At 45.3% G+C, this 18,709-nt stretch overlaps 1 protein-coding gene across 1 annotated transcript in view; it reads left to right on the top strand.

The window, feature by feature from the left end:
• The window catches only part of FHAD1 (forkhead associated phosphopeptide binding domain 1), a 32,360-nt gene extending 13,965 nt beyond the window's left edge, over positions 1–18,395 (top strand). Inside the window, exons 11-29 of the mRNA XM_085314466.1 lie at positions 1,942–2,025; positions 2,934–3,086; positions 3,606–3,801; positions 5,406–5,476; positions 5,798–5,935; positions 6,845–6,952; positions 7,160–7,249; positions 7,481–7,706; positions 8,373–8,454; positions 9,182–9,288; positions 10,130–10,289; positions 10,619–10,742; positions 12,397–12,532; positions 12,798–12,925; positions 13,272–13,367; positions 14,176–14,396; positions 15,679–15,844; positions 16,102–16,182; positions 18,069–18,395. Of these exons, the coding sequence (XP_085170592.1) occupies positions 1,942–2,025; positions 2,934–3,086; positions 3,606–3,801; positions 5,406–5,476; positions 5,798–5,935; positions 6,845–6,952; positions 7,160–7,249; positions 7,481–7,706; positions 8,373–8,454; positions 9,182–9,288; positions 10,130–10,289; positions 10,619–10,742; positions 12,397–12,532; positions 12,798–12,925; positions 13,272–13,367; positions 14,176–14,396; positions 15,679–15,844; positions 16,102–16,182; positions 18,069–18,152 (2,451 nt within the window). The 3' untranslated portion in view covers positions 18,153–18,395. The remainder of the gene's footprint in view (positions 1–1,941; positions 2,026–2,933; positions 3,087–3,605; positions 3,802–5,405; positions 5,477–5,797; positions 5,936–6,844; positions 6,953–7,159; positions 7,250–7,480; positions 7,707–8,372; positions 8,455–9,181; positions 9,289–10,129; positions 10,290–10,618; positions 10,743–12,396; positions 12,533–12,797; positions 12,926–13,271; positions 13,368–14,175; positions 14,397–15,678; positions 15,845–16,101; positions 16,183–18,068) is intronic.
• Positions 18,396–18,709: the final 314 nt, after the last annotated feature.

Genomic DNA, 18,709 nt, shown 5'->3' with positions numbered 1-18,709 from the left:
ATTGAGCATAGCTTTTGTGAGTTGTGAAGCTGCAGGGCAACCTCAAGCGTTCAGTGATAGATGAAGAGTTAACAGTGTTGAACAGAAACTCCCACAATTTTTACAGATGATAACTTCCTGCCTTGCRGGTCTGCATGATATCATGTAGGTTAGTACAGAGATAGCTGTTTGTCAGAGGCCAAGGAGGAACTAGCACCTTCTGTGAAACCAAACTGTACTGAGCTAACCTCAGTGGAAGCGCTTAGCATCTCTTACTGAAAAGACACGGTAGGTGGCATCCTCAGATGTYCCCACCCTGCCCCTGACTGTTTCACAGGAGGAAATAGGAGTCAACCATTGAAAATCTCCATCTGAGTGTGGAATTCAGCAACTGTGCAGCAATCTGTTTCTCCTTTGCAGTCTCGATTACTGCCCAGGCAAGAGGAAGGCCTTGAAGAAGGAGCTTATGCCAACACATACTGTAGTTTGAYACCTTTGCTCCTCATAACTGGACACTAGAAGTCCAGGGTGCCATAGTTCTTCTTGTCCAAAAGGTCTCACTGTTTGTCCAATGAGCTTTGGCCAATTTTCACTTGTTCTGTAGGCACTCCCTCTAGCCTGGGCCCTGGCTGAGCCCCACAATAAACAAATATCAGGCTCTTTGGGTTATGTAGCCTGGGTCCAGCTCTTTAGCCGTGTCTCACGCTTCCACTGAAGTGCTGCCTGTCAAGGTGAGCTATTTCCYCATCCCAGAAGCAAGGCTATCCTTCCACACTGGTGATGTCTTTCTCTCTTTCTGCCACCTCCAGCTCCCTGCCTCAACTTCCTCCTCCCTCAGATGGGATCGGAGTCTAAGCGCAGGATTCCCCATCATCTCCTACCACAGCAACCCTCCCTCCAGCTWACAGCGAAGGGTTGGTGGCAGGTGGCTCACTGTGTGTTGAGCTAGCACCTCCCACCAYGGCTTCTGTGGAGAGTGGGCACTTGCTAAAGCAGAGAGAGGTGAAAGCAAGAGCAGTGAACAGAAAGCTGCACACTAACATATGCTTCGATCTATTGTGAAGAGTAAGCAGATGCATTAGCTGTATCCCATTAGGGGTCTCAGAGGCAAGGAAATCGAACCAGTRTAGTTCTGGTGTCAGGCGGAAACATGAATCTCCCTAGAGTCACCTGAATCACTTGACCTTTTCTCCATCTCTGGTACTGTTGGACCAACACCAGTTATAGTGAGATGATATACCAGACTGCAACTGACTGTAATAAGGGCAGAATTAGATATCAGCTTTCTAGAGGCTCCTCTCTGGGATTCCTTTTGCTTGCCTGTGGCCTTTTCCCATAATCATTACATTTTTCAGYTTTTATTTTGGTAGTTCTGTTCAAGTGGGAAATGCCTGCAGGGAATTGCGTGTGGGTATTTTGTACCTAGCAGTGTGGTCTAGGTTTGTCGTCTGTACCTGCCCTATGTCAGTGTATTCTTTCCCAGCATTAGAATGACAGCAGAAGACATTTGGGAATCACATTTACCTTGMTGGCCAATTTGAGAGCCTGCCATGTAAGCCTTAGTGGTGATTACACCTTGCACGCTGCAGTCAACATAACTGATTTTATTAATGGCAATGCCTTGCTGTCAGTGGGATGTAAGCCATTGTATTAAAAGGAGGGGGGTTTTGTGAACTGTTGTGACAGAAAACTGAGTGTGAACTCAAGCGATGTCCTGAGGCAATGGTGAGAGTATGCATTCTGCCTCAATGTCAGAGATGATGGGCATGAAAGTCTCCCAATTTAATTCATTACTTCTGTCCTCCTCTCAGATCCTGCCAACCAGCATAAGGTAATGAAACAGCGTAACACCAACACTGAAGTGCCCTTGTAATTGATTTTTGTAGGGTTGTGTGGACTTAACAAGCAAAGTTTTTATTGATTCTCAGTGATTTTATTTCCCTGTGTTAACCTCTGCTGTAGGTGGAGTCTTTCAAACAGCAAGTGKTGCAAGTCTGTTTTCCACAAGCAACAGGAGCTGCGGAGAAGTCCATAACAGATCAGCAGGTGAGCGCAGATGCTGTAACCCAGAGCAGCTCAGTGCTGCCAAAGCCCAGCTTGGCTGGAGTCAGCTGCTGCAGAGCTGCCRCAGGGCCTGCGCTGTGTGGTAATAYCTCCTTCATCTAGACTCTTTCATATCCTGAGACATCCCGCAGGTATCCCAGGAACCTGACAGCTCACCATAATGTGAAGGAAATTTAATTTTTTTTCTCCTCTGAAATTTGGATAGAGTCACTGGGCTTTAACAGGGAAACACCTGCAAGTCTGACATAGCTAACGTTTTCCAGTAGTTTTAATCGCTGCCCTAGATTTCTCTCACTYAGTGGTTTGCCCAAGACCTTGAGGAAGGGCCTGTTTTTTTCAAGCTTGTTCTCCATAGGTGATTACAGACCCAGCCCGTTTTGCAGCCTTACAGAGTACAGCTAGACAACTGTACAAGGTGAACTGGACCATGATCCTGCCAAGGGTTGTGCTTAGACAGTRCTAAAGCGAAGTGCGGACATGTGCTTCAGTGTATGTGTGTGACTAAAACCACTCAAGAGAATAGCTGAGAGGGCAGTAATGGAAAAGTTTTCTTTAGGTCTTTGGCAATTACAGTAWAGGTACATGAAAAGGGGCCTGAGGAGAAAATGTAGAAATGTAATGAGAAGCATATAATGAAGAACTACCTCAAGGTGGTAGGGTGCATGGGATAAGTTTAATGTCTAACCCAGAAAAACAATATCCTAAGTCATTAGAAAAGCATAGAACTACTATACATGCTACACACCAGTTTTAGCTGAGTGTGTGTTTCTCAAAAAAACAAATCTAGAAGTAAGCAGCCTTTTCTTGTGTAGCAAATGGATTTTCCCTTGCCTGAAAATGTGGGTTAATATAGTGCTTTATTGTCCACTTCCTCTCCATACTTTTGCCAGTTAATTGAGAAGATCAGGCAGATCTCTGAAGAAAACCAACAAAGTCTTGAAAAAGAGAAGCTTTTCCAGGAGGAAATAAGTTCTAGGCTCTCTAAGGAAAAGGAATTGTCTGAAAATGTCGAGATGTTCAAGAAGTCATTATGTGAGYTCCAGGTCAGTTGTTTATATACTGTTTATAACCTGACAGTGAGGAGATAACATTGGTACAGTGCATGTTACTGTCCTACAGATAGATCAGAGAAAAGATATGCTTGTGTACCAGCACTAGCAAATGTTCTGCTCTCCAGATAAATAAGTTTASTCCCCCAAAAGTGAAGGTTTGAAAAAAAGTGTCTGCCGCTTGGTAGCTAGTCTGGTACTGACTCATCCCCAGCAGGGCCTGCCAGGGGCCTTTCCTCCAGCAGTTATCAACCTTCTCAATGCAAGTGTCTTCCCAAAGCTTTCACATGGTTGTACCCAGGGCTAGACTTCAGCTGTGAATGAACATTGTAGCATATAAACCACCTTCTGATGGATGAGTGTAGCTGCATTATATTCTAAGAAAGCATTGCTCTGAGGTGTGCCATGAATAGATAAATCTAGGTGCTTTTATGGGTGTTTAGAGTTATTTGTCAAGTCAGAAAAGCCCCTTAATTGTGGAGGCTGGTTTGTTYATCGGCTGGATTTTTTCAGGCTTTCCTGAGGACCTCTTGCTGCAGCGCTAGTCTGAGACAGGAGCTCTGTAACTTTGAGGCTCTGTGCGTGGACCCTTTTGTCTTGGAAATCCACACAGCTGTGGTTGAAACCGTGCGCCTGCTCCTGGCCTGGATGGAAGGAGTGGAGCAGCTCCTGGAGAGTGCGGGGCTGGACCTGCCTTCCTCTGACAAAGGTTCTCATCTCACCGGGTGTTTGCTACAAATGGGTTTTCCTGAGTAGCAAGTGGAAGAGGTGAAAGTGCAGTGGGAGCTATCACATGGGCATTTCAGGCCCCCACATTTGCTACCATCTAAGGCAGTTTTGGCAACTGAGAAGAGCGAGTGAGAGGAGGACGTGGTGTAACAGCAGGAAACAAGACTCTCACACATTTCAGCCCCATCCTTCCTCAGATAAAGCGCAGCAGATAAGGCAATGGAATTGCCTAAACAGACCAGCGAGCACTCGTTCTCATATTTGTGTCTGGGCATTGTTAGTGAGGTTACACACTCCAAGGAGATGTAAATGGGTTCCTGGTTTTCAGGCTGGATCCATCTCTGCATCTTAGGTTTAGGAAGTTGTGAGAATGGTCAGGTAGCTAGTATCTTTGCTGGGTTTTTTTCAGCCTGTAACAGTAATAGAGCATGACCTGGGGGCAGGTCTTTCCTTCCATGTCATTCTGCTGTGGCAGTGGCCATTCTTCCTCACTGCCTCTCTGACACCAGTCACCCTGTGTAGCCAGTACTATCCAGCGTATGTTTTGGTATTTGTCTTTCAAATACCTTKTGTATATTATGGACTTTATCCATTCACGTCCTGGTTATTCATTCAAAGTGGCTTTTTCCTTGGCAGTTCTTGGCAGTGATTTTAGCTTTGCTGATTGTTACAGTCTGAGATCTTAACTTATTATCTCAAGGTAATGAAGTGCTTTGTCTTCCTTTCCTTTGCAACCTCTGTTGTGGAGCAGAGCAATTGCTCTGTTGAATTTGCAGAAAATGAGTTAATGTGAACAGTGTATGGAAAATGAAGTAGCTTTGAAAGTGTAGGTCTGTGTCAAAGCATCATATAATGCACTACTTGTATTATGGAGAATAACTGCAGATGAATAATTGCACTGACAATAAGGTGGGAGGAGGAATCATATCTCACATGTCAAAAATGTACCGCAGTTTTAAAGTGTATGGAGTTGCACAGTAGAGGGGAGGAGCAGCGTGGCTAGACRGCTTGCAGTCTGTGGGGAAGTGGCAGGAGGAGACCATTCAAATACTACTGTGGTTAGCAGCATGGTCATGATAGCACCAGAAACATCTCAAGAATAACTTTTATGTACTGGAGTAATGATCCTTCCTCTGCTCTTGAAGAATTGTCAGGGTTAGAGGAAAAAGGGAGACAGCAATACAGGTAACAGTGTTTGACAATACCATTATACTAAAATAAAATCTCCTGGTGAGAGCAGTAGTCTGGGYTGTTTGTAAAGTCAGCCTCACCTCAAGAGAAGTCTTAGCAATATTGACAATTCTGTCAACAGTTAATTTGAATATTCTGAGTAATCTCCCACAGATGAAAACGTACTATGTAGCTTGGGTGCTGGTAATTTTATGGAGGCCCTCAGCTGGCCCTTAGGACCCTTTCCAAGCTGTGGCTGAAACAATTCTTTAAAGAAAGACAACAAGCAATGTGCTTAGGCCTTTTCCTGTCCTGCAACTTCAAAAGGTAACCGGCCAGAAATGAGGATACCTCAGGCAGGTAGAAATGGCTTGTATAAGAACCTTCTATAGTAATACTGCATTTCTTTTGCAGGATTATCAGCTTGTATCAGGAGATTGTTGGAAAATAATCATGAAGCCACACAAAGAATTGAAATATTAGAGGTAAATATATATATATATATATGTATGGGATCTTTGTACTGCCAAAAATGGTGGCAGCCTTAAGAGAGCCAGTGAAGAAACCAAATCATAAATGTGTAGAGCAGCAGAGAGCTCCAGATCTCCAGTAAGTGCAGCAGAATGGAACACAMAGTGCCCACTGTCAACATGATACGGGAATTTCTACTGTCCATGTTGCTGCTTCTACAAGATTGAATTGTACATTTCTCATCTGAGTTGTTTGTTAATGCACAGAAGATCTTCTTCTTGTTCTGCTGCTAATGTGCTTCCTTTAATACTGTGTTACCTAATATTTCCCTCTAGACCCAATTAGACAAAATCCAGGAGTCCCAGGATGCTTTGCTACAAGAGCATTTGAACAAGCTAAAAGTAAAACATGAACAAGACCTACGGATAAAAATCAATAAAATTATATGGGAAAAGGAGGAGGAAAGCAAAGAGGTATGGCAGGGTGGTTGCTTTTTAGAAATATGTCTTTTATGCAGGAAAAATGTGGATTGTCATGCTTATCGAAAAGAAGAAGTCTTCAGCCCCTGAATCCAAAAATGTCTAGGTAGATTTCCAAGAGCACATGAATAATGGCTGAATTCATTACTGCTTGTAAGTCTATGTGCGAAAGCTGGAAGCAGGTTGCATCATCCAGGTACGACAGCTTCATGAGACATAGTGTTGTCTGTAGTAAATTGAGGCTAAATGCAGGTTTGCTTCCTTACAAGCTTTTTCCTCCCTCCAGCCAGCCGTGTGCTGGTATTTCCTTTGCAAGATTCCTTGCTAGAGTAATAAAAGCAGAACATTGTTTTTGGGGGGAAAACAGCCTCCCACATACTGACCTATGTTTATGTCTGTGTTGGGTGGAAAGTATATCCCCTTTGGAGCAGATAAGGTTGCTGCATGGCTGATTTTCATTGGGTCACCCTCAGTCCTGGGAAAATAGAGCTGCTACAGGGCATATTTGTGTTAAAGATCTGAGGTAGCAGTTTGCTGTGTCTGTATCGTAGCAACATACTGCGATGGGRCAGCATATTGCAGTTGTCTTGTAAGACAGGCTCTAGAGTGCTCATCTGTCAGTCCCTTCTGGCACAGTGTTTTCCATGCCTCAGGTTTTCACATGATCCAGGTAAGGAACRGCTGACTGGTTTCTCCTCAGCTCTGCTGTACATTTCCCGCTGCGCTCTCTTTCCTTCCCTCATCGAGTTGTCTTGCGTCCAGCCAAGCTTTTTATCCATCATATGCCCCTGCTCCAGATCAGTAACTCCCTTGGTTGCTTTCCTCATCTGAGCCAAGTTCTCTTGCTTTATTTTATGATTTTATCTTTACCAAAATGGTTGGCAGTTGTCTGTTAATTCTCAGATTCTGGAGAGTGCTATCRCCAAGGAGAAGGACAAGTTCAAGCAATCTGTGAATGAAGAAAAGAAGAAGATCCAAGACTTGGAAAATCACCTGAGAAGTATGACTGAGGTTAGTGAAATGCACAGGAGGGAAAGCAGGACTGTTTACAGTTAGTTTCTATTGTTCTGAAGATGCCCTGTAACATTATGGCCCGTCTGGTCAGGTGCTGTCTGGCGACTGTGGTGTTTTCTGAACGCACTTAGATGCATATTTGCAGAGAGAAATGTGGATCCTGATAAGCTTGTCTTTTTAGTTACCAGTATTTTCCTCATGTAGGTAATTGAAATAAAGTCAAAAGAGCAGGAGGCTGTAAATGTCAAACTACAAGMAGCTATGGACAACCTAGAGGAAACCGGGAAGCGAGAGGTAGCGTTAATAGTCTAGCAGTTTTAGTAGTTTKTAATAGTTTTAATAGTGACATAAATGTAGTTTTGTATAAAGAGGTTTCCCCATTCCCTCCTGATGAGCAGGACTGCAGCCTGTCCACCCTATGGATCCTTTAAAAAATGGGAGCTTGCCTCTCTCTAATGGTAGACCCCGTAGGAGCGAGTCTTGGCTCCCAAGGTGCCCAAGCAAAATCACACATCCTGTTCCTAGATCATGTTAAAGCAGCAGTTACTCATGCAAGATGAACAGCTGAAGATCACTCAGGATGAGAACGAGTTACTGAAGCAGAAACTTCAGGAAGAAATAGCAGAATATAAAGAACAAATTAAGCAACATTCCCAGACAATTGTTGCACTAGAAGACAGACTGCAAGAGGCCAAGCAGGAGCAGAAGACTTTAGAAGAGGAAAACATGGCACTCTTGGAAAAAATAGAAGGTAGTTGAGGTTGCATGGGATGTGTGTGTATGGGGAACACTCTTGAGTAATGTGAAATTATTTAGAGATAGTGTGATGTTTGCCACTATGAAAAGTGCTTTGGATGTTATTGGGAGGTCTATCTGGATGCAGTAATTACTCGCTCGTACCGTGAAGCCTTTGACTGAGTTGGAGTATGCTGTTCTCTTCTGCGACTTTCCCCAGTGTGCCATGGCCATAGGTAGGGCATTCCTATTTGAGAAAGGCCCTTTGCTCTCAAAAGCAACAGAGAGTAAGCCTAAGCATAAGTGAATCTGAACAAGGAAGGACATGGGACTTTTTAGACACTTTTGGAACTGGAGCCTTTGGGATATGGGTTTCCAAAAGAGAATGGCTTCAGTCTTAGCAAGTGAAGTGAAGAAAAAGATACTCTAGCTTTGCCTATGTAAGATGATATGGTTGCAAGTCCAAATATTTTTTCACAGTATATTCCTGCCTGTTCTTTCCTGGATGTGAACAGAGAAGCCCCCAGAAAGACAGACCCCCATAGAAAGCCACAGTTCAGTTGTTAGAGGGACATGCACTGAGACCTTGGTGTGGGGTGCAGAATCCATTGTAGAGGCAAGGAGGCTGAAAATGCTTGTGTGTTATGAATAAATAACYTGTTTTTGTTATTGTTTTCTGTAGGATTTCAGAGTGATCCCTGCAGGTCCTCATCCGGTGCTTCACGAGTGGTTTCTCATGCAGAGGAGTCCCCTGGCTGTCTTATGTAAGCAGCTGAGGATCTTACCCATAGTGGTCATTTTAGAGGGGCTTAGAGAAAAGTAGTTATCAATAGGAGAGCTTAAGGAAGACAAAAAGCCTACTACAACTTGCCCTGAGGTCTTTTCTGTCTCTGACAGTTAAAAGAAGTCCCTTTATTAGACAGAGACAGTCTAAACAACATATATTTTCAAACTCTTTAAGGAGTTTGTCTTGAAATATGTCTGCCAATGGAATCATCTGCATTTGGGGGTTTAGGGCAGCTATCTTTTTTTTCCCCCTTGGCTTTACATCGGTGCAAAGATCCTGAGAAATAAACAACTGCCAACATGTAGATCCTGGCGTGACAGTGATTATTACCTGCATGCTGTTAGCCCACAGAGGTCTCTGGTGTGGGATGAGGCTTTTGTCAGCAGTAGCAGCTAGGGAAGATCCAGGGACTCTTGTGCTTAGCCTTGTCCCGTGAGTCAAGTAGCCCATGAGGCAGAACAGTATGCTAGTTATCTGCTGCCCAGTCCTTAAGGTTTAACACGGTGGCTTGAAGTAAGAGGGAGAGAGAGAGATGGCAAATCCTAATGCCATAGGCCTTAATTCATGCAACTAAAATGTGATTTAAAAAACAGTGTATATGTATTAATAATGAGATCCAGCTACAGAAGGCATGTGCAGGCTCTGTAAGAAGAGTCTTTCAAATGAACCATGGGTTTTGCAATTATCTTTCTCATGAATTTCAGAGAAGAATTAGCAGCTGCACAGAACACAATCCTGTCCAAAGAGGCTATCATTGTTGGATTAACAAAAGAGCTTGCAGAAACCAAAGCCCAAATGTCGGACATGAGAGGTGTGTGAAACGTATTGCATGGTTTCCAGTGGGCGTGTGAACCTTCCTGTCCCTCTTCTGAGCAATAACAAGGCTAAGTACTAGTGGAAAGAGAACGATACTTGCAGATAATGGTAAACTGATGTCACCTTCCTAAAGCAATGTTGTAATCCAGCTCCCGGCAAAGCAGGCTGCCTGTACCCTTTAGCCACATAAATTCCGCATGGTCCTAACCCAAGAAGCTAAGATGAATAAAGGCGATAGTAGGGACTCTGGGTGACTGTAAGCAGATGTCCAGCTGAAGATTGGTGTGTGTGTGTGTGTACTTACATGCGCTTTCGTGGAGGTTTTATTTGAGTTCCTGGTATAGCCAGGGAGAAATGCAATCAGACCAAGTCTGAAAGCAGATCTATGCAGGTGGCTCGCTGATGTATGCAGGTGGCTCGCTATCTGTGCAACTCACAGTGACATGTGATTGTAGGGACATGGTGTACAAGTAATGTATTCAGTTAGAAGCTTGTAAGTCAGAAAACCCAGACAACCCTCTACTGTTGTAATCTGAAAGAAAATTGCTTGAGCAAGTGGTTACTCTGGCATATGCCTACACAAAGAGATTGGCCTTGCCATGAATTTTAGTAAAGCAGGGTCTAGTGGAATGGCATAGTAATCAGGTGCTGCTGCATGAGTTCYCAAGAGCAAGGTGAGGGACTATGGGAAAAAGGTTAGTTCTTGATGACAGCCATCATGAGGGTGCCTTGGGAAAAGGGGATGCATCCCAGAAACGCATTTTACTGAGACTTACAGATACCCAGCACCTAAGTGCAGAGAAAATCAGTAATCTGTGAAACCTCTCTGTCCATAGGAGAGCTCAGTGAGAAACAGAAAGTGGAGCTGGAGTGGAACGTGAGTCGTGTGAAATGCCAAGAGAGTGAATTGAACATGCTTAGAGAGAAGCTATTTGAGATGTCAAACCTTGTGGATAAGAAAGATAAAGACCTGAAAGCCATAGCTGAAGAGTTAAGGTATGAGCTGATGTAAAGGTTTGTAAAAGCTGATCTGTGGATTCCCAATAGATGACTTCAGTTAGATATCTCCCCTGGAGCAAAGGGCATATTTGAAAGCATAAAAATTTAACTAAGCGGTATTTTCTCTATGTAAGTGTCATATGAACTGAAACAGGACTTTGGAAGAGCTCACGCAAATGGGCTTGTAACTAAATCATTGTTTGTTATCTGTTCCTACCCACRCTTTTATATTCATCCAGTTATGCAGGTTGCTGTTCCCGGCAAGCTGTTTGGTTGACCTTCATCCACCATTGTGTGTTTAGTGACGTTTTTGTCTCTTGGCACAGGCAAGCCCAAGAAAACCTGAAAGTGCTGAAGGATGCCTCAAAAGAAACAGCAGAAGAGCTAGAAACTCTTCCTCAAACACAAGTGCAGGCTAGCACTGCAGCAGTGAATGAGGTCTCTGAAAGGGTAAGTCTGCACTGAGATTGCTAGAAAGCTCTGGAAACTGCAGAGGCATTAGAAGAAACAGGGGAAAAAAACAGAACGAAAAAGGAAGAAAGAGAAGCTGTTGTTATAAAGCAAAACCTAGGGCAAGATGGCCAGAGCGCACGTAGATAACGCATTTCAACTGCATAGGCCAAGAATATATGAGAAGCAATATCCCCCTGTCAAAATCCGGCAAATGAAGAGTGGGAGTGACCTGCAGACTATGTCTCATATCCTTGTTCTCAGTTTGGGGGCTAAAAATAGGTTTCTTGGATGATTTTTGCCCATTTCTGGTGCTGCCTTGTCATACAGCTGTCAGCAAATCTGGAAGGTCAAAAATCTCAAAAGTCTTGCTTATGAGTCTCTTTTCTGTGAGTATGTGGAATACAACTTCCAAGAGTTCCCTGTACAGAGTTTTTCTCTTAATTGTAGTGAGAATGGGCAATGCTCAGCAAAGCCTCAGGTGTCACTTGTTCAATATGCATCAGAGAGGTATGTAGGATCACTGGTCTTCCTTTTCTTAGAAAGCTCTACCTTTACCACTAACCCTCTGACAGCTCTGGTAGCAGTGCTGTCTCAGCTCCTGCACAGACATTTCTGCTGGCCAATTAGCTGTTTGTTTAGTACTTTGCAAATGTGAAGTGTTGTGCACGTTAATGGGTGTTATAATTGCCAATTAGGGTGGATAACAGCTTTAGGAAATGTGTAACTCTTCCCTCCTTTTGTGAGTCTTGCTCAGCTATTCTTGCCCAAAGTACTGGTCATACAAAAGCAGTTAGGATTTGAACTGCAGGATTAGGATATTTTGTCATAAAGTAAACGAAGAAATGGTCACTGTTCTCTCATTTTGTATTGGAGCACCATTTGAATTCCCTTGTCTTAGAAATCTGAATAAATCAAAGGTGGCTTCAGGAGCAGATGGAGGGACTGCAGAAATTGTACATCCTGTACCAAAACAGTGCAGACACTGCCAGCTAAAAAGACTGGATTTATTGAGGCCAAATGGTGACTCATGCCTGGATGATGAGCAGGAGGTATCACCCATGCCTTTCTGCATAAAGATGAGGTGGGGAAGCATGTAGCTCTGTAGGTACAGCACAGCCAATTCCACAGATACTGGAGAAACTGCCTCTCAGCAGTGCAGAGGAGCACGACGACGAGACCCAAAGTGGCATTTTCCATCTATCATTAGCTGTGTGCAGGTTTTGATAATGTGCTTGCCCAGATCTATATCTGTGGATGTTAGTCATAAAGAAGTATGCTGGGTGTTGCTGGAATGTGTCAGCRTGTACCCAGATGTATTACAAAAGAGAAGCATTTTTAAGATCACTGTAAAATGCAGGCCACAGAGTAAATCAGTGTTTGTGCTTCAAATGCAGAGCATGAAAGAGATCTCTGCCGCTCTTTTCCTCATCCCCTAAATCCATGGAGTGGGTGTTTTTTGACGTCAAACAGCACAAGAGCTGTGCCCTCAGTGCGTCCCAAATGACCAGTGCTTTYGGAAAGACTGCGCATTGGTGGTGACTACCAAAATGCAGCAGAACGTCAGGTCCTATTCACCAGCTCCAAGCTGGTGTTGCAGCTGCTCGCTCACTGTTTGTGCAGAGCAGAACAATATCRAAGCTTTTAATTTCAGGACCTGGCTTTGGACTTGGCCAACATTGGCGCAAAATGCAGAGGCCTCAGGCACGAGGAAACAATTCAGCGCCAAAAAGAAGGCTTGGCCGAGCTCCGTGAAAGAATAAAGATGCTGGAGAAGGCTCAGTCTTCAAGTAAGCGCATCATGACCTGTCTCTCCTAGAAAGGCAAGAGATGTCCATGTGCCTGACATTAGCCATTAGTCCCAGTCAATAAAATGAAAAATGCTTTAAGGTAACCACRTTGTGCATCAGGCTTGGCAGGACTGGGGAGGACATAGTGCTAAGGAAACTGCTACACAGGGAAACTGCTACACAGTGTGGGTTTTTATTCCTTCAGCTGTTACAAAGTGGGTTTTTTTTGTTTTTTGTTTTTTGGGGTTTTTTTTAATTCCTTCAGCTGTTACCAGCCAGGGTCCTGAGCCACTTGTGGTTCTGAAGACAGACCTACCAGAGAAAATAGTACAGAAAGCAAGCCTCAGGAAGGAGCTTCTACCATTGCCAATACCAAAAAGAAATACCAGCCAGGTAAGGAAAAAGTTGCGCTTCATTTTGCTTGTGGTTTCAGGGGAAGAAGTAGATCAAGGCTCCAGATACTGTAAAAAAGGCAGGTGGGGAGAGGGGGAGGTGTAAAATCTGCTGCTATGTAATATGTAGTTTAATGTAAGGCAATACTTGCAGAGAGGTTCTTTATTCTTTAAGGGGCTGTATTTTGCCCAATATCTTTGGCACAGCACTGCTCAGAAATGCAGCATATGGACTTTGATGGGAGTTTTTAGTGCAGTTTTCCTAGCCTGTGGAAGGGAGGCTAAAGGTAGCTCAGTAAGAAGCAAGGATCTCTGTGCGCTCTGTTCACCTTTCTCTGCCCCTTCAGTTTCGTAGCAGTTTTCCTGACGGGTGTTCCCCCGTAGCTGTTGACGAGCCAGCAAACATGGAAGTGTCTGATGCGTTAGACCTCAGTGAGAAGATGGTATGTAAGTGGTAGACATGTTAAAGTTGTTCTTAGTACTGGTTGATCCTTTTCGAATGCATTTCAGCAATAAGTGATTGGCATCTGGGTGACCTAGGAATGCCAGGAAGTTCTTCAAGGAGGAACTACAGGTTCAAGGAAACAAAGAACTCCAGACATCTTCCCAGACATCTTGGGACCACAGAACTTGCAATGGCCTGTGTTTCTTCCCCTCCCCCTTAAAATCCTTGGGAAGCCAGGGCTAGTCTCAAAGGACTGGTAGAGTATTTGAGGAAAGATGCTGTAGACTTCCACGTCTGGTAAATGATCTGAGAGAGGCTGTGGACTGGTAAATGTGGATGGCATGGGATGTATATATTGCTAGCTAAGTGCCTGTGCTGTTTAAGTGGGCCTCTTCTGATGGTAATGTGCAGAATATAATCAAATAATAAAAACAGCATGTCCTGTTTAGAAATCTGATCCCTAAGTCTCGCATCTGCAAAACAGATGTCATGTGTTGTAGCGGCTATTCGAGACGCTGGTTTTGTTTCTGTGCAGGTGTGTTACCTATCTGAATGCTTCAAATTAATCTGCCCAATGATATGAATGAACCCCCATCTGGCTGATTCTGTAAGAGTGCTCAGAAAGGCTTGTATGGGGAAAATATGCATAGCAATTAAACAAAGGGGAGTGCATGCAGCAGTTTACTTACGACATTTTAATCTCTTATGTTAAAGCAGAATGAAAGCAGATGGCTGAGTGGTGTGATCTTATTTGAATTAAGAATTGGCAGGCCTAGTAAATAATTCATTCCCTATTCTTTCTACAGTACCTTGATTTAATCCGTGCTCTGGGAGCGCTGATGAATATGAAAGAGCTGACAGGAATGCAGTCTGTGAAACATCTTTCTCTGGAGGAGAGGGAAGAAGTGAGGCTGCAGAGACAGAAGGACCTAGAGCTGCTGTACGATAAGATCAGCAAGCTCAAGAGTCGGCTGGAAAGAAAAGAAGAAATGCTGAAAGATTATGAGTCCAGTGCTGAGCAGCTCAGGTACCGAAAGCCCACACACTCGTTACCAGCCAAGGGCACAGCTGCAGGTCTGACTGCACTGAACAGCGAGGCCGAGGGAAGCTTAGACAAAGGAACAGTGCAACACCTTAACGGTGGTAATAGTGCAAGTTCATGTGTACCCAGGAAAGGTCTTGTTGTGGTTACAGTCTCRACATAAGAGTGTGGAGACAAACGGCCTCGGAGAACCTCCTAGCTTTCTGTAGTAGCGCCACACGCACTTGGGCCACATGCACTTAACCAGTGACAGGGCTGAGGAAACTTAATATGATTTTCCTACRAGTTTGCCCTACAAGCTTACATGTGTGTGTTGTGGGGTTGGTAACGGGCAGAAAGCTGTTTGCTTGATATGGAGGCCTATATGTGTCTCTTGAGCAAGAAGCATCCAGACACTGCTGCTTTTTATGCTCTAATGGCATGACCTCATCTGGCGTTCCTTTTGATAGTAATGGATGGAAGTAATGAGCCCATAATTACCTCAGAATCAGTGACGAAGCCGCTGAAGGTTTATGGACAGATAAACTGGAGTAATATATACATTTTGGAACTGTATGCATTGCTTGTGGTGCTTGTCGTGGTAAAGCAAAACATCTAGCGCAGCTGGAAACACCAAACCGCAGAGACCAGTAAAGATCAGGAGGAACACTTTGACGTGCCTGTGTAAAACTCTGCTTTTGCTTGCTGTATGAACACTGAAGTATTCCTGCCCACAGAACCGGAAAAAGTGGTTTGGAAAGATATTTCTGGGCCTATTTAAATATACCACAGTGTTCTAAATAAGCAAGTATTTTTATAGCAATTTCAAAGTGAGTAACACTTACAAACCATCTAGAATCCCTCTGAAGTCTCGTATTTTGAATCCTGTGCTCTGCTATCTGAATACGCAGTGATCTGCTCTGAAACAAAGCAGAAAGAATCACAGCCAACACACTGTGTGCATWTGTGAGAGTGTCTCTCTCATTGGGTGTGATTATGGGAAGTCCTGAACRGAGGCTCTATCTCAGGCACTACCCTCTGCAAAGGCAGGAGGAGAAGGTTCTACGGAGCAAAGATTTGGAGCAGGGGAAAAGCTTGCTAAAACATGTGCAGTTTTTTGCAAGATGTTAGACTGTCTGATTCACATTTGTGCAACTCGGTAGTGCTTAGGGCTCCTTGGAGGGCTGCAAGTGCAGTATACTGCTTGAAAACACTCTCTCATAGCCACAGCTCAGCCAGGAGTTGGAGTGTTGATGTGAGTAAAAGTCCCACGCTCTGTTTTGTACAGGCTGAACCAAGTGTCTTTGCAAGCGTGCCAGAAAGAGATGATTAAATTAGAAGATGAAGTCTATAGGGAAGCAGAAGAGAATGCTCTGCTGAAAGAGGCCCTGGARAGGACGCAGGTCCAGCTGAATCAGGAGAAAAGACTCAACCGAGCAGTGAAACTGCACAAGGTAAGAATGTAGGAGCAAGGGAGCAATGTCTGTGAGGACACTTGCCAGCCCTGCTAACTAAACATCCTTGTGTCCAAGTGTACATAGYCAAGTAGTGTTTGGCAGTAGGAGTCACTGGGTTTGGAGAGGTGCTGCCTGACAGATGATGTAGGATTGCAAGAGAGAAATGCATGGCATGATCTGAACGCTCAACTGTTCCTAGGAGGCCTAAGGTAATTCATACAAGTAGATGTAACATTATTGCTCTTTTTATCCAGAGTCTTGCCGAAGACAAGGAGAAGAGAAATGAAAAGGACTTATCAGGATGTGGCCATTCTCAAAAAGGCCGAGTTGGGAAGGTATGACACCCTCCAGGCCCTTCTTTGCAAGCATCGAAAGGGAAGCAAGGTGGGGCAAGGAAGCRAGCTGTCTAGTGTTGCAAGGAAACATCTGTCATCTCATATGAAGGCCCACGGTTTTCTACTGCGTGCTCTCCCCAAGACAATCTCTTCAGGTAGCATTTCATAAACAAAGCACTAAGGTTGTTGCCTGAGAACCCGGGAGCAAAAGCAACCTAAAATTCTTGAGAGCGTTGACGRCTCTTGGGAAGCATGTGACCCAGAGGAGCTGCCTTTATGCAACGTATGTCTGCAAAGGGGCTGTGACTAACACGTGTGTGCACAGATAAGCTTCCTGTTCCTGCTCGTGCTGGGTGAAAGGAGGGTGGTGATGTCAGGATCCCTAAGATGCGTATTAGAAACAGAAGTAAGGCTGCATCTTTTTTTCTTTGCTGACCAAAATAAGCAGCACACCCAGTGCATTTTTACAGGTGTCATGTACCACCTGTGGCTGTTCCATTCTGGTGAAATGGTGCAGTAAACAGAAATGGGATGAGCTGCAATCTTTATACAACACTCAGCTGCATCTTTGAAAGAACCATGATTTTGAAGTCCAGTTAGTTGTCCTGAGCAGCCATACCCTTGGCTTGGAGCCTTAGGCTGTCTCCTAAAGGCACTGCAAGGACCATGACTTTATATTGAGAGTATGTCACTGAGGTGCTGTTTTCCCGGGAGCAAAGGGCAACAGGGCAGATTCCCAGATGGGGAAGGCAGGGCTGCTGACCAGTGGCTGCTAATAKCAGCTTTGTGGAGCCAGGGCTACCACCCTGCGTGCAGGCTGGTGAGGTCTCCAGCAGGCACGGGCCACCCGCGTAGGTGAACAGAGGTAGCAGCTATTACATGTCTGTTGCTGCTTAACGCACATACGGCATTTGACAAATCATATCTGACATGCCCAATGACACAAGGCAAACAAGCAAGAGTGTGTTATTTGCATTAGTGTATGAGTGCCTTAGAAGCAGGATGCGGAGCCAGATTGCCCTGATCAGTTAGTAGGGATTGTAAAGAGGAGGTCACGTATTACAAAGCTGATTAACTGCCTTGCGGAAGGGGCTGTGGGAGCTGACAAGAGCGAGACAGCAGACCTAATCTACTCAGACTTCAAGAGATTAAACACACTACACCCCCAAGGGAGAGTGGGAGCGCGTGGGCGCCCGGTAGCAAAGGTAGCATGGGGAGTGTGGTGTCCCGGCACTGGTCTGGCAAGGAGAAGCGATGAGTGCTGTGGCACATGCCTTTCCCTCTGCACCGGGGAACTTGCTGGCAGGGGAAGTAAATCCCAGATGAAGTGCTGAAGCAGCACTCCCATATGGACTGAGTGAGCCCAAACACACGCACAGTGATCTGACTTCCCTAGAAGTGAGCGGGACCTGTGAGCCAGCCTTGCCCGTGCTATAGCAAAGCCACTGCAGCAGTGGTGCAGTAGACATTAGCCATGGCAAACAGGGCAGCTCTAAGAAATCAGTGGCAAGACGTAGGTGTTCTGGCACCTGTGTAAACGGCCTCCTTTCAGACGGGCGCRGGGTCACAGTGGCTTCCCTGCCACTGGAGTCGGCTGTGCCTCCCCCATGTCTCCAGCCTCGTGCCCCAAGCCACTTAACGACAGAGCCTCGTCACACCGCGAGCTTCAGGGATGCCCCTTGCGCTCCCCCCCAGGTGGTTCCCCTAATGCAGGTATGCTTGGGCAGTGTAGACCAGGCAGCTGTCCTCAAACGCCTAGCCGATGGGTTTGGGGCACTTAGTAACACGAGGGAGAAGAGAAAGTTCACCTGCAGACTGCAGCCTATGTGAAGTCCGTACAGCTTCTCATGCGAAAACGCTCTGTACAACGTCTCTGTGTTTTGCAGCCTGGAGCCCTGAAGTTTTTCCTTTCGGAGAAGCAGAAGATGAAAGACCGCATGGCAGAAACGTGCAAGATGGCGAGCACGTAGGAACGGCCCCGCGTGGGCCTTCGGTTTGCAAAGGGCCGTGGTACGAATTGTCATCACATGCGAGACGGTTCGGGTTAGGCGTGGAGCAAAGTGAGCAACTATTTTGAAGAGCCCCTTTTATACTGTCCCTGGAATAGTGCTGTGTCTGTAAATTGTATAGGGCTTTATTTTCCTGCACTACCTGTGCTGTACTGTGCGCCGTTGTTTATGGAAGAATATGAAAAAAAAAGGAGGGTGTTAATACAGCACAAACGTGTGTGTGTGAAGCAGTCAATTTTGTAAATTCTGTAATTTCCCTTATACGGCCTCGCGCAGGTGAAGCCTGCCTGGGCAGAGGCTTTGGAGCACCGGCAGCTCCCTTTGGTCTCCCGGGTCCTCCAAGCCCAGCCGCTTCACGGCGGTCGCCTCGCTGGTCCGTTACAGCRGTCGTGCGGCTGGCAGCCCCGACCTGGGACGACAGTCCGAGGTTCGGGGATAACGGCCGTCCCTGCAGGCAGGTCTCGCTCCCGAGGAGCCGCTGCTCTCGGCGAGGCGTGAGGGCGGCGTTTGGGCAGTCT

The sequence above is a fragment of the Rhea americana genome, unplaced genomic scaffold (assembly GCF_003343005.1).
Source record: "Rhea americana isolate MKP2758 unplaced genomic scaffold, rheAme1 scaffold_404, whole genome shotgun sequence".
Classification (NCBI taxonomy): Eukaryota; Metazoa; Chordata; class Aves; order Rheiformes; family Rheidae; genus Rhea; species Rhea americana.
The sequence above is the reverse complement of the archived record's forward strand: the minus strand, read 5'-3'. Positions and strand labels throughout refer to the sequence as shown.